This window comes from Nothobranchius furzeri, chromosome 14 (assembly GCF_043380555.1).
Source record: "Nothobranchius furzeri strain GRZ-AD chromosome 14, NfurGRZ-RIMD1, whole genome shotgun sequence".
NCBI lineage: Eukaryota > Metazoa > Chordata > Actinopteri > Cyprinodontiformes > Nothobranchiidae > Nothobranchius > Nothobranchius furzeri.
Window position 1 is genome coordinate 4,784,396 of NC_091754.1, and position 15,047 is coordinate 4,799,442.

Genomic DNA, 15,047 nt, shown 5'->3' on the forward strand with positions numbered 1-15,047 from the left:
CCTTAGTATCCAAAACCACTGGATAACAGGATTTAAAGGGGAGTGAATTAATACAGGAGAACAAGTACGGCAATTCCATTCCAACCTTTAAAATAGGAACACGTTTTAATTGAGAAAGTCCATCCCAGGGTCTAATACAATAATACTCACCTACGGCCTCAACTTCTCTGAGAAAGCAGCGTAACTCGAGGATCTAACGGAACCTCTTAAAGGGCACGCTCGCATCATGGCGCCCAACGTGGGGCAATGGTGAAGGTCAAATATTGGATACCGGACTAACCGAAATAAGACTGGTTTCTAGGCTGATAAAGGCTCGTGCACCAAGGACCTTGTATGCTTATAACTTTGGAGTAAGTGAAAAACCGCACCAATCTCTCGAAAAGGAAAGAGATAGGGAGAACGGAGGATTAACTGAAAGAAAAAGTAGAAAGAAACAACGGCATTCCGACGCGAGAAAAGCCAAGGTTAAACTAGGAAGAAAAAAAAAAAAATAAAAATAACAAATAATATAAAATAAGAACGTAAAAAATAAATAAACAAAAATAAAATAAATTAAAAATAAAGAATAATAAAAAAACTTTTAACCAGTCATGGCAGATAGATCTTTAACAATAAAGCCGGAGAATATTCTCCCTAATGTGAGATTCGTAACCGGAGAAATAACCACATATCAAGGTGGATCGCAGGGCATTTTAGCAGTGTCCTGTAACCGGAACTTTCAAAATGCAGGAGGAACAGCTCGGGCGGCAGCAGAGCGCTGTCCAAATGCTGAAGCCCAAGTAAGAAATGCTCATGTTTTTCCGTTGGTCAAGTAAAAATACTTGATTGAAAGTCATGGCTGGATTAAAACCTAGTACTGGAATGGATTGCTCGAACCTGGTTAATTCCGGCCTGATCATGGTGTCAAGAGGAGGATCTGTCGCATCCTGTAAGGTGGCCATGTTTCCTAGTTTCACAACTTCCCCAACTGGTTACCGATACGCTCAGTGGAGGGGTTGGATTCCGGGAACATGTATTATGTGTGGAAACCATTGCTCCTTAATTAGGTGGTCGGGGCTCCGGGAGGAGAAGCCGTGCTACCTGGAAAGGGGCGCTGACTTGCATCTGGGGGCATTGGAACTCTCTGCCCCAATTAAGATTTGTTTTTGCAGAAGCTGCTTGAGACATGAGCCTGGCGTCCGCTCATGGCAGGTGTGTGAGTGCACACATGGAGGCGAAAGCAAGGAAGGTTGCTGCTTTATAAGACATGGCATCTTGACTACCTGCTTACCAATATGCGAGCCCAGCCTGTTCTATGTGGGAGAGCTGCTCAGGGACCCTAGCCAGGTGAAAACAGTTAGGGACTTGTGGGTGGAAGCTTACCCATTCATCATCAAGCATAAAACTAGAGAAAGGGGACTGGAGACGATTCAGGCTCAGTCCCGCTTCAAGTCTATTAAGAGTTTGATCTTGGGACAGCAGTTTGGGACCCTGGCTAATGCATGGGAAGCAGGTACACAACTGGGGTTGAGCCGAGAATATAAAGATGAGAGGTGGGGCACCTATCTGGCAGGTGCACTTGATTGGCACACAGGTTTGTCCATGCAGGAGCCTAGAGGAATGTGTAAACGAGTGACCTCATGTCTGGTTGAGCTAAAGAGCCTTGGACCAGAGGCAGAGCGTGCTTTCATGCCTTATCAGCTGACATTGATAGAGGCGATAGACCCGTCTGGTCACATTTGTGGCTCAGCTGTTAACATTGCCACCACCCGAAAAGGAGCAGATTATTGGCCAAAAACTTACGGGACGGCATATACTAGGATATCACGTAGGCGGGTCCCAGGTCTGACACGGGTTAATTAGAGTAGGGCACTTTCACTTCCTGCTGATTTTTATGCTTCTGTTTTGCAGATGTTCTCTTCTCAGGAGCATAAAGGGGATAGCAGCAGGAAGCGGAAGGTTGTCAGGTATGCATCAGCTCCGGCTGGAGTTGATCCCGAAAACACACAGAGAAATGTAAATAATCCAAAAGGAAAGAATTGGATGAAAGACTGGACCAGATGGGCCTCCTTCATCCTATTCGAAATAAGCATCATAATATTGTGTATAACAATAGTGTATGGAGTACATGTATATCTTAGAACATATCATGTGTCCTCGGTAGCCTATAACATAACTCATGGGCAACCGCAACAATTAAGAGGACGTTGGAACATGTCCAAAATAAGGCTGCGATGGCCTAAGGAAGACTTTAATGAGAATATAACCACCTGCATGATAGCAGAACAGATTGGATTCAAGATTTGCAGTGTAACAGGGAACAGAACCGGCTGCCTGCGCTTGTCCTGTGAGGAGGATCATGCAGGGGACTCGGTTGTGGCTACACCCTCTGTGACCGCGCCTTCTGCAACAGAACAGGAAGTTGGAAATGACCCGATGAACAATGAGACCCACCCATGGGCAGAGTATATGTCCATCATGCTGGATCAGACAGGATCAACAGAGCCTAATCAGTCCTGTCAGGTAGTATTAAGAAAGAAGAAAATCTTGGATCAAACTTCAGGTGAAGTAGAGCTGTGGGTGTACAAATACTGTCTTAAAGATGATTTAGACAAAGGACACAACTTCACGACATATAAAGTGATAAAAATAGAAAAATGGTGGCCGCATAGAATTGAATATGGGTGCTTCCAAACCAGGGACAGCAGCCTTAGTTCCTGGCAAACAGGAAACGTTACGTACTGGTATCAAAGGATGTCGAAGGGGAGAGAAAAAAGGGAGAATTGTCCTACCCCCCCTCCTAATACTACACTGAAATATGATTCTTTATCTGTGGTGGAGGAAAGTCACATGTGGCAGAATGTAAAAGATAATGTGATTAAATGGTTATTAAGAGTGCCCCCTACAGTAACTGGTCCCATGGAAGAGACAGAGGAAGGTGAAGAAACTGTTCCTCTCTTTGTGGAACCTGGGGGGAGAAACAAGAGGTCTGCCTCACAGGATCTAGCTCGACTTTTACGAAAAGGTCACAGTGAGTACGCGAATTACACAGGATATCAAAATTATGTAATTTCCATTAATAGTACATATTTTAATTGGACCTTTTTCAGCCTTCACAATGAAGTGAGCCTTCAGCCTCAGGGCTGGGAGCTGCATAAGGTAATACACACTCTTTATACTGAATGGATATATCAGGTTCCTAATTTCAAACATCCAGGCGTAGTGCAATGGATGAAGAAGAATCAATCTGATCCCACTAATTTAGACACAGGGTTCCATGCATGGAACGAAGAAACCAGGAGGTGTTTAACTAAAAGGGCTAACGATAGTTCTTTATGGCAAGGTGGAGAACCACTTAGACTAAGATTAACAGGGACATATTATCAGAAAGGTACAGCCACTCCTGATGATAAAATCGAGGCTGATTCCATATTCGAAGCAGTAAATGAAATGATTAGACCAAGCCACAAGAAAGATTTTTATCACAGTCCGACCTGGGCAAGAAATTACACATTAATGCTTGAAGGATGTCAGGCTGAAGTCTGTAACAACACTAAGGGGTTAACTAGAAGGATGTGTATTTTTTGGTATTCACAATTATATGGATTAACGGTAGGGGGTTTGCGTCCTGACACATTAGGAGATCGGGAATTTTTTAAGCCAAGACCCCCTTATTTAAATATAGCTACTTTAGGAACTGGAGAATTATGCTATAAAGTCTTACGTGGATATATGCAAAGAAATATACCAGAAGATTATAGGTATTATAGAAAAGGTATGTATGAGACGTATCCTATGACGTACTGGTATGGGGAGGGATATAATAAGCAAAAATATGATTATTATCCCCAGGACACAAGGATTGAAGCAGAGACCTTTGAAAGAAAATTAATAGGAACAAAGACGCTAGTGTTGGAGGATGGACAGCTCAGAGTTAAGACGAATTGGTTTACAGTAGATAAGACAAATACGTGGGAAAAGAATAATACGAAAACGGGAAATGGCCTTTTAGATCGCATAATGATTATGGGTGATAAGGTTGGAGACTTGGTGCCGCCTGGGTTTACGACCCCTGGAACAACTAAGTGGGGCGCTTTTAGTTTAGTGAACTTTAATTACTTTAACGGATTAGGAATAGATCATCATGTGTGCTTTAATGAGCCCAGAATAGGGAAGAATCCTCAACCTGAAAGATATACAATTGACCCTGACACGCCCAAAGAATTTCCTAATTTCAGGGATTATTCAAACTGGGACCTACGGAGCGGATATTGCTCTCCATTCAGACGATCTCTTGACCAACAGGAAGCGGAGTGGTTTGACTACTTTGCATATGGGATTAACGGCACGCTAAGAGGAGTAAGCTTGATTGTACGAGGAGTTGGTGAAATATTATCTGACAGTGTGGTACAGGTCTCAAATAATGTTATACAAGGAACAAGTCATTCGATTGAGACGGTCGTAAGAGGGGTACGTGATAATATAATAGCTCCAGTCTGGGACGCGTTGTTTTGGCCTCTCTGCGCACTTGGGTTAATGGTAGGAATGATAGTTTTATTGGTAAGCATGATTTTGGCCTGCAAGCATGAGAAGTGGCAGCTGAGAGGGAGGAAGCTACTTAGAGATAAGGGACCTGGTCAGCAGGAGAATGACAGACCAGCAGGAAAGGCAGGAAGTAATGACATCATTCCTTCTTCAGGGGGTTCTATTTAATACAGGGGGTGCAGCACTGACAGCTCCAGCCTGGTCCTGACCTGTCAGTTTGAACAGCTACTCTGGTAAGCAGCAAGGATGAGCCAGCAGTTTCAGTCAGAGCAAAAACCGATTGTAGTGGCTGGATATGAGGTATGTTACATCCTTAAGATTACCTTTATGCTTTTCTTTTTACTGTTAGCTCAGATTAGAGACATCAATGTTAGAAAATTATTAATATACGCAAGCATCTTTGCATTTATGAATGTGACCAGATGGTTGAATAATGATTTTATTACTAGTGCAAGCTTGTTACCATGGTTGTACAGTGATGAAATGCCAACATGTTTAGTAATAGGAGGAGTGATTATTTGTTTGCTTACGGCAACGGGGGAAAGCTTGGTGTGGTGTATGAAAGCTCACCTGACTATTATTGCAGCCTGTACGGATTTTTTTATCATATTCACGGGCCTTTGTGCAGTGATGACGTTGTTTTACAGTTCACAGGCTGAGTGGGGAAGATATAAGTCTATGGTTATACTGGTTGCTCTTGTGGGCTTCAGTGTGGAAATACTCTCTTGGTTTTGCCAGGAAGGTGCACTAATTCTGTGGGGCGTAATTATGTTTATTCTAGGTGGACCCGGACATGCAGCGCATTTTAAAGGGACTAATCCCAGCTGCAGATGCACCAGTGCCTATGTCCAGGGATACCGTGACTTATGTGTGCACGGTGAAACTCAGGGGACGAATGATGGGCCCGCTGAAAACGATCGCTCTTCAATGTGAGCATTCTGCAATGTTTGAACAATGCATGTGTTGCAGGCTTGTTGCGGAATCTCGGACCGCATGGAAACGGAACTCCCAGGGTCGTTTGTTGAGGAAACAGACGTACTAATCCTAACTTCACCTGATATTCAAGAGCTTTTCAGGGAGAGCCACGAGGAGATGCTGACAACGGTGTGTCCAGTCGCCGTGGCTGAAGATGAAGCGGATTTGAACAGAGATTGCCAAACGAAGGAGGCTGTATTAGCAATAAGAACAGCTTCGACTCAAGATCCTAACCCTAATAATGTGTACATAATCCCTATGATTACTTGTGATAAAGCGCAAGAAGAAACGTCCTCCCCTGTTCAGCGGACCTCAAGAGGAGAGCTGAAGTGGAAGATCAAGTTTGAAAGAGGATGTTATTACATGGGCCAGAGCAAGCCCTTAGATTGCTATCAGTTCATGAATATGTTGTCTGTGAAGAACGGATGGTTTGATTCTGAGATCAAAGTCTCTTATGGGACAGCTCCTCTGTTAGAAATGAGAAGTAATCCCCTGGTGTTTAGCGCAAGTTTTCCACCAGGAATGCTGGGGAAGCTCCCGTCTGGGGAACATCAGGTCACGGACCTGTCGCTGTTTTACCTTGGAGAAGAGGTTCCAGGTGAGAGGAAGAAGTTTCGTGGTTATATTACTACCAGCAAAGGTACCCTGTGCATGCCGATTTCTGACGATGGCATAATGATGAGGAGAAGAATCGATGTGGAGGCTACGGTTCAAGCTCTGCGTTTCCAGCCAGATCCGGATAAGATGGATACCAAGTTCCTGAAGGCTTGTGTGTTCGCATTGAAACATTATGGTCCCCTACCACGATTTAACTCGCAAAGAGGATGTCGCATGCTCCCGAAGATCAGAGCCACAGACAGAAGTGGCAAAGGAAGAGGACACAACGGGAGGGGCCACATGGAGAGCAAAGATAAGCGGAGCCCAGCGGAGCCTGCTGATGCGAGTGAAATCGAGGCAGGTGAAGACAGGAAGGGAGCCAACTGAAGACAGCACCACAGGATGTGAAGCCCCTTTGAAGACAGCTCGAGCTTTAGAAGGATCTGAAACCGTCCTACAAATGATAAATGATTACTTTGTTTTACTATCTTGTGACGCAGATGACTAAAGATTACATTGTTTTAGTTGTCTTAAAGTTAAATCATATATACGTCACTCTGAAAAAGTGCTTGTAACATGAAAATGCTATACAATGGAAAATGCTTTGCTTAGCAGTTTTTAGAACATATATAAGAACAAGTTAGAAGGGCGCGGCAAGGCTCGGATATACGCTTGCACGCACGCACGCAGCGCGAGTTCACGGCAACGAAAGACGGAGAGTCTACAGTAGCTTTTTCCTCTTAGATAGTTAGACGCAGCATACTCATAAGAGGATATTTACTCTTGGATTTACCCTTTTATATCTTTTGAATTTTGGAATAAACTTTTTTGAAAAAGGATTCTCATTCATTGGATTTTAAGGGACAATTTAATCTCTTTGAGTGGGAGCTCCGGCCCTGGCCTAACAGGAGTGGAGGTAAGCCACCTTATTGCTTGTACCTGCTTCACAGGACTTGTTTTTCAGGGTGTGACAGATTAATAAAAGATACCTTAGGCTAATGGGAGTTTCATCTCCCCCTCTCTCTTGAGTATCGGGACATGCCTAAGGGTGATAAGCCATGATAGTTCGTTGGTTCAAACAGGCTCTTTTTGCACCAAAAAAGTCTTTGTTCAGCGTGGGAAGGAACCATTTCAAAGGGTGGATTAATTAGATTAATTGATAAATCTATGTTAGCCTGATCAACTAACTAGTAATCATTTTCTAGTTACCACCGCCCACTTTGCTAACGAAGACGCAAATTAACCCTGATAGGACCCAAATTAATAGTCAGTAAGATTGGCCAACTCTGAACTTCCGCCTTAGTATCCAAAACCACTGGATAACAGGATTTAAAGGGGAGTGAATTAATACAGGAGAACAAGTACGGCAATTCCATTCCAACCTTTAAAATAGGAACAAGTTTTAATTGAGAAAGTCCATCCCAGGGTCTAATACAATAATACTCACCTACGGCCTCAACTTCTCTGAGAAAGCAGCGTAATTCGAGGATCTAACGGAACCTCTTAAAGGGCACGCTCGCATCATGATCTCTCTAGGACATTCAGAAGCCAAGTTATAAGCCCACAAATGTGTAACTGGACTACTTCTTTAAATTGACACCAGATCCGGTGACCTTTGGGACATGGTTTGACCCCCTTAGGAAAGTGCTATCATCATGAAACAATCAGATCACTTACAACTCAATAGATTCTACCTTCCTGTAACGTTTCAGCCTGATTGGACCTTGTTTTAACACAAATTAGCCCAGAATGATGTGAAATTGTGCTTCGTGCAACATAATTCTGAGTGCCATTTACAAACCATAAGTGCTAATGACTCCATTCCTTTTTGTGGTTGTAGGGGCTGTTGATTGGAGTACACTAAAACAAACCTGATCTCTCTAGGACATTCAGAAGCCAAGTTATAAGCCCACAAATGTGTAACTGGACTACTTCTTTAAATTGACACCAGATCCGGTGACCTTTGGGACATGGTTTGACCCCCTTAGGAAAGTGCTGTCATCATGAAACGTTCAGATCACTTACAACTCAATAGATTCTACCTTCCTGTAACGTTTCAGCCTGATTGGACCTTGTTTTCACACAAATGAACCCAGAATGATGTGAAATTGTGCTTCGTGCAACATAATTCTGGTTGCCATTTAAAAACCATAAGTGCTAATGACTCAGTTCCTTTTTGTGGTTGTAGGGGCTGTTGATTGGAGTACACTAAAACAAACCTGACCTCTCTAGGACATTCAGAAGCCAAGTTATAAGCCCACAAAGGTGTAACTGGACTACTTCTTTAAAGTGACACCAGGCCCGGTGACCTTTGGGACATGGTTTGACCCCCTTAGGAAAGTGCTATCATCATGAAACGTTCAGATTACTTACAACTCAATAGATTCTACCTTCCTGTAACGTTTCAGCCTGATTGGACCTTGTTTTCACACAAATGGACCCAGAATGATGTGAAATTGTGCTTTGTGCAACATAATTCTGGGTGCCATTTACAAACCATAAGTGCTAAATGACTCCATTCCTTTTTGTGGTTGTAGGGGCTGTTGATTGGAGTACATTAAAACAAACCTGATCTCTCTAGGACATTCAGAAGCCAAGTTATAAGCCCACAAATGTGTAACTGGACTACTTTAAATTGACACCAGATCCGGTGACCTTTGGGACATGGTTTGACCCCCTTAGGAAAGTGCTATCATCATGAAACTTTCAGATCACTTACAACTCAATAGATTCTACCTTCCTGTAACGTTTCAGCCTGATTGGACCTTGTTTTCACACAAATGAACCCAGAATGTTGTGAATTTGTGCTTCGTGCAACATAATTCTGGGTGCCATTTGAAAACCATAAGTGCTAATGACTCCATTCCTTTTTGTGGTTGTAGGGGCTGTTGATTGCAGTACACTAAAACAAACCTGATCTCTCCAGGACATTCAGAAGCCAAGTTATAAGCCCACAAATGTGTAACTGGACTACTTCTTTAAATTGACACCAGATCCGGTGACCTTTGGGACATGGTTTGACCCCCTTAGGAAAGTGCTATCATCATGAAACGTTCAGATCACTTACAACTCAATAGATTCTACCTTCCTGTAACATTTCAGCCTGATTGGACCTTGTTTTCACACAATTGGACCCAGAATGAAGTGAAATTGTGCTTCGTGCAACATAATTCTGGGTGCCATTTACAAACCATAAGTGCTAATGACTCCATTCCTTTTTGTGGTTGTAGGGGCTGTTGATTGGAGTGCATTAAAACAAACCTGATCTCTCTAGGACATTCAGAAGCCAAGTTATAAGCCCACAAATGTGTAACTGGACTACTTTAAATTGACACCAGATCCGGTGACCTTCGGGACATGGTTTGACCCCCTTAGGAAAGTGCTATCATCATGAAACGTTCAGATCACTTACAACTCAATAGATTCTACCTTCCTGTAACGTTTCAGCCTGATTGGACCTTGTTTTCACACAAATGAGCCCAGAATGATGTGAAATTGTGCTTCGTGCAACATAATTCTGAGTGCCATTTACAAACCATAAGTGCTAATGACTCCATTCCTTTTTGTGGTTGTAGGGGCTGTTGATTGGAGTACACTAAAACAAACCTGATCTCTCTAGGACATTCAGATGCCAAGTTATAAGCCCACAAATGTGTAACTGGACTACTTCTTTAAATTGACACCAGATCCGGTGACCTTTGGGACATGGTTTGACCCCCTTAGGAAAGTGCTATCATCATGAAACGTTCAGATCACTTACAACTCAATTTCTACCTTCCTGTAACGTTTCAGCCTGATTGGACCTTGTTTTCACACAAATGGACCCAGAATGATGTGAAATTGTGCTTCGTGCAACATAATTCTGGGTGCCATTTACAAACCATAAGTGCTAATGACTCCTTTCCTTTTTGTGGTTGTAGGGGCTGTTGATTGGAGTACACTAAAACAAACCTGACCTCTCTAGGACATTCAGAAGCCAAGTTATAAGCCCACAAAGGTGTAACTGGACTACTTCTTTAAAGTGACACCAGGCCCGGTGACCTTTGGGACATGGTTTTACCCCCTATAGGAATGTGCGATCATCTTGAAACGTTCAGATCACTTACAACTCAATAGATTCTACCTTCTTGTAGTTTTTCAGCCTGATTGGACCTTGTTTTCACACAAATGGACCCAGAATGATGTGAAATTGTGCTTCGTGCAACATAATTCTGGGTGCCATTTACAAACCTTAAGTCCTAATGACTCCATTCCTTTTTGTGGTTGTAGGGGCTGTTGATTGGAGTACACTAAAAACAAACCTGATCTCCATAGGACATTCAGAAGCCAAGTTATAAGCCCACAAATGTGTAACTGGACTACTTCTTTAAATTGACACCAGATCCGGTGACCTTTGGGACATGGTTTGACCCCCTTAGGAAAGTGCTATCATCATGAAACAATCAGATCACTTACAACTCAATAGATTCTACCTTCCTGTAACGTTTCAGCCTGATTGGACCTTGTTTTCACACAAATGAGCCCAGAATGATATGAAATTGTGCTTCGTGCAACATAATTCTGAGTGCCATTTACAAACCATAAGTGCTAATGACTCCATTCCTTTTTGTGGTTGTAGGGGCTGTTGATTGGAGTACACTAAAACAAACCTGATCTCTCTAGGACATTCAGAAGCCAAGTTATAAGCCCACAAATGTGTAACTGGACTACTTCTTTAAATTGACACCAGATCCGGTGACCTTTGGGACATGGTTTGACCCCCTTAGGAAAGTGCTATCATCATGAAACAATCAGATCACTTACAACTCAATAGATTCTACCTTCCTGTAACGTTTCAGCCTGATTGGACCTTGTTTTCACACAAATTAGCCCAGAATGATGTGAAATTGTGCTTCGTGCAACATAATTCTGAGTGCCATTTACAAACCATAAGTGCTAATGACTCCATTCCTTTTTGTGGTTGTAGGGGCTGTTGATTGGAGTACACTAAAACAAACCTGATCTCTCTAGGACATTCAGAAGCCAAGTTATAAGCCCACAAATGTGTAACTGGACTACTTCTTTAAATTGACACCAGATCCGGTGACCTTTGGGACATGGTTTGACCCCCTTAGGAAAGTGCTATCATCATGAAACGTTCAGATCACTTACAACTCAATAGATTCTACCTTCCTGTAACGTTTCAGCCTGATTGGACCTTGTTTTCACACAAATGAACCCAGAATGATGTGAAATTGTGCTTCGTGCAACATAATTCTGGGTGCCATTTAAAAACCATAAGTGCTAATGACTCCATTCCTTTTTGTGGTTGTAGGGGCTGTTGATTGGAGTACACTAAAACAAACCTGACCTCTCTAGGACATTCAGAAGCCAAGTTATAAGCCCACAAAGGTGTAACTGGACTACTTCTTTAAAGTGACACCAGGCCCGGTGACCTTTGTGACATGGTTTGACCCCCTTAGGAAAGTGCTATCATCATGAAACGTTCAGATCACTTACAACTCAATAGATTCTACCTTCCTGTAACGTTTCAGCCTGATTGGACCTTGTTTTCACACAAATGGACCCAGAATGATGTGAAATTGTGCTTTGTGCAACATAATTCTGGGTGCCATTTACAAACCATAAGTGCTAAATGACTCCATTCCTTTTTGTGGTCATAGGGGCTGTTGATTGGAGTACATTAAAACAAACCTGATCTCTCTAGGACATTCAGAAGCCAAGTTATAAGCCCACAAATGTGTAACTGGACTACTTTAAATTGACACCAGATCCGGTGACCTTTGGGACATGGTTTGACCCCCTTAGGAAAGTGCTATCATCATGAAACTTTCAGATCACTTACAACTCAATAGATTCTACCTTCCTGTAACGTTTCAGCCTGATTGGACCTTGTTTTCACACAAATGAACCCAGAATGTTGTGAATTTGTGCTTCGTGCAACATAATTCTGGGTGCCATTTGAAAACCATAAGTGCTAATGACTCCATTCCTTTTTGTGGTTGTAGGGGCTGTTGATTGCAGTACACTAAAACAAACCTGATCTCTCTAGGACATTCAGAAGCCAAGTTATAAGCCCACAAATGTGTAACTGGACTACTTCTTTAAATTGACACCAGATCCGGTGACCTTTGGGACATGGTTTGACCCCCTTAGGAAAGTGCTATCATCATGAAACGTTCAGATCACTTACAACTCAATAGATTCTACCTTCCTGTAACATTTCAGCCTGATTGGACCTTGTTTTCACACAATTGGACCCAGAATGAAGTGAAATTGTGCTTCGTGCAACATAATTCTGGGTGCCATTTACAAACCATAAGTGCTAATGACTCCATTCCTTTTTGTGGTTGTAGGGGCTGTTGATTGGAGTGCATTAAAACAAACCTGATCTCTCTAGGACATTCAGAAGCCAAGTTATAAGCCCACAAATGTGTAACTGGACTACTTTAAATTGACACCAGATCCGGTGACCTTCGGGACATGGTTTGACCCCCTTAGGAAAGTGCTATCATCATGAAACGTTCAGATCACTTACAACTCAATAGATTCTACCTTCCTGTAACGTTTCAGCCTGATTGGACCTTGTTTTCACACAAATGAGCCCAGAATGATGTGAAATTGTGCTTCGTGCAACATAATTCTGAGTGCCATTTACAAACCATAAGTGCTAATGACTCCATTCCTTTTTGTGGTTGTAGGGGCTGTTGATTGGAGTACACTAAAACAAACCTGATCTCTCTAGGACATTCAGAAGCCAAGTTATAAGCCCACAAATGTGTAACTGGACTACTTCTTTAAATTGACACCAGATCCGGTGACCTTTGGGACATGGTTTTACCCCCTTAGGAAAGTGCTATCATCATGAAACGTTCAGATCACTTACAACTCAATTTCTACCTTCCTGTAACGTTTCAGCCTGATTGGACCTTGTTTTCACACAAATGGACCCAGAATGATGTGAAATTGTGCTTCGTGCAACATAATTCTGGGTGCCATTTACAAACCATAAGTGCTAATGACTCCTTTCCTTTTTGTGGTTGTAGGGGCTGTTGATTGGAGTACACTAAAACAAACCTGACCTCTCTAGGACATTCAGAAGCCAAGTTATAAGCCCACAAAGGTGTAACTGGACTACTTCTTTAAAGTGACACCAGGCCCGGTGACCTTTGGGACATGGTTTTACCCCCTATAGGAATGTGCGATCATCTTGAAACGTTCAGATCACTTACAACTCAATAGATTCTACCTTCTTGTAGTTTTTCAGCCTGATTGGACCTTGTTTTCACACAAATGGACCCAGAATGATGTGAAATTGTGCTTCGTGCAACATAATTCTGGGTGCCATTTACAAACCTTAAGTCCTAATGACTCCATTCCTTTTTGTGGTTGTAGGGGCTGTTGATTGGAGTACACTAAAAACAAACCTGATCTCCATAGGACATTCAGAAGCCAAGTTATAAGCCCACAAATGTGTAACTGGACTACTTCTTTAAATTGACACCAGATCCAGTGACCTTTGGGACATGGTTTGACCCCCTTAGGAAAGTGCTATCATCATGAAACAATCAGATCACTTACAACTCAATAGATTCTACCTTCCTGTAACGTTTCAGCCTGATTGGACCTTGTTTTCACACAAATGAGCCCAGAATGATATGAAATTGTGCTTCGTGCAACATAATTCTGAGTGCCATTTACAAACCATAAGTGCTAATGACTCCATTCCTTTTTGTGGTTGTAGGGGCTGTTGATTGGAGTACACTAAAACAAACCTGATCTCTCTAGGACATTCAGAAGCCAAGTTATAAGCCCACAAATGTGTAACTGGACTACTTCTTTAAATTGACACCAGATCCGGTGACCTTTGGGACATGGTTTGACCCCCTTAGGAAAGTGCTATCATCATGAAACAATCAGATCACTTACAACTCAATAGATTCTACCTTCCTGTAACGTTTCAGCCTGATTGGACCTTGTTTTCACACAAATTAGCCCAGAATGATGTGAAATTGTGCTTCGTGCAACATAATTCTGAGTGCCATTTACAAACCATAAGTGCTAATGACTCCATTCCTTTTTGTGGTTGTAGGGGCTGTTGATTGGAGTACACTAAAACAAACCTGATCTCTCTAGGACATTCAGAAGCCAAGTTATAAGCCCACAAATGTGTAACTGGACTACTTCTTTAAATTGACACCAGATCCGGTGACCTTTGGGACATGGTTTGACCCCCTTAGGAAAGTGCTATCATCATGAAACGTTCAGATCACTTACAACTCAATAGATTCTACCTTCCTGTAACGTTTCAGCCTGATTGGACCTTGTTTTCACACAAATGAACCCAGAATGATGTGAAATTGTGCTTCGTGCAACATAATTCTGGGTGCCATTTAAAAACCATAAGTGCTAATGACTCCATTCCTTTTTGTGGTTGTAGGGGCTGTTGATTGGAGTACACTAAAACAAACCTGACCTCTCTAGGACATTCAGAAGCCAAGTTATAAGCCCACAAAGGTGTAACTGGACTACTTCTTTAAAGTGACACCAGGCCCGGTGACCTTTGTGACATGGTTTGACCCCCTTAGGAAAGTGCTATCATCATGAAACGTTCAGATCACTTACAACTCAATAGATTCTACCTTCCTGTAACGTTTCAGCCTGATTGGACCTTGTTTTCACACAAATGGACCCAGAATGATGTGAAATTGTGCTTTGTGCAACATAATTCTGGGTGCCATTTACAAACCATAAGTGCTAAATGACTCCATTCCTTTTTGTGGTCATAGGGGCTGTTGATTGGAGTACATTAAAACAAACCTGATCTCTCTAGGACATTCAGAAGCCAAGTTATAAGCCCACAAATGTGTAACTGGACTACTTTAAATTGACACCAGATCCGGTGACCTTTGGGACATGGTTTGACCCCCTTAGGAAAGTGCTATCATCAT

The 15,047-nt window shown here is 42.4% G+C and overlaps 1 protein-coding gene across 1 annotated transcript; it reads left to right on the plus strand.

The window, feature by feature from the left end:
• The first annotated feature begins 2,360 nt into the window (after window positions 1-2,360).
• Window positions 2,361-5,584, plus strand: LOC139062608 (uncharacterized). The gene is made up of 2 exons (XM_070543908.1): window positions 2,361-4,824; window positions 5,306-5,584. Exon 1 carries the CDS (start codon window positions 2,416-2,418, stop codon window positions 4,690-4,692), a length of 2,277 nt encoding a protein of 758 aa, XP_070400009.1. The 5' UTR covers window positions 2,361-2,415; the 3' UTR covers window positions 4,693-4,824; window positions 5,306-5,584.
• The last annotated feature ends 9,463 nt before the right edge of the window (window positions 5,585-15,047 follow it).

Excerpts from the sequence above, each read along its gene's own strand:
- LOC139062608 (XM_070543908.1), top strand. The coding sequence starts at position 2,416 with ATGAACAATGAGACCCACCCATGGGCAGAGTATATGTCCATCATGCTG.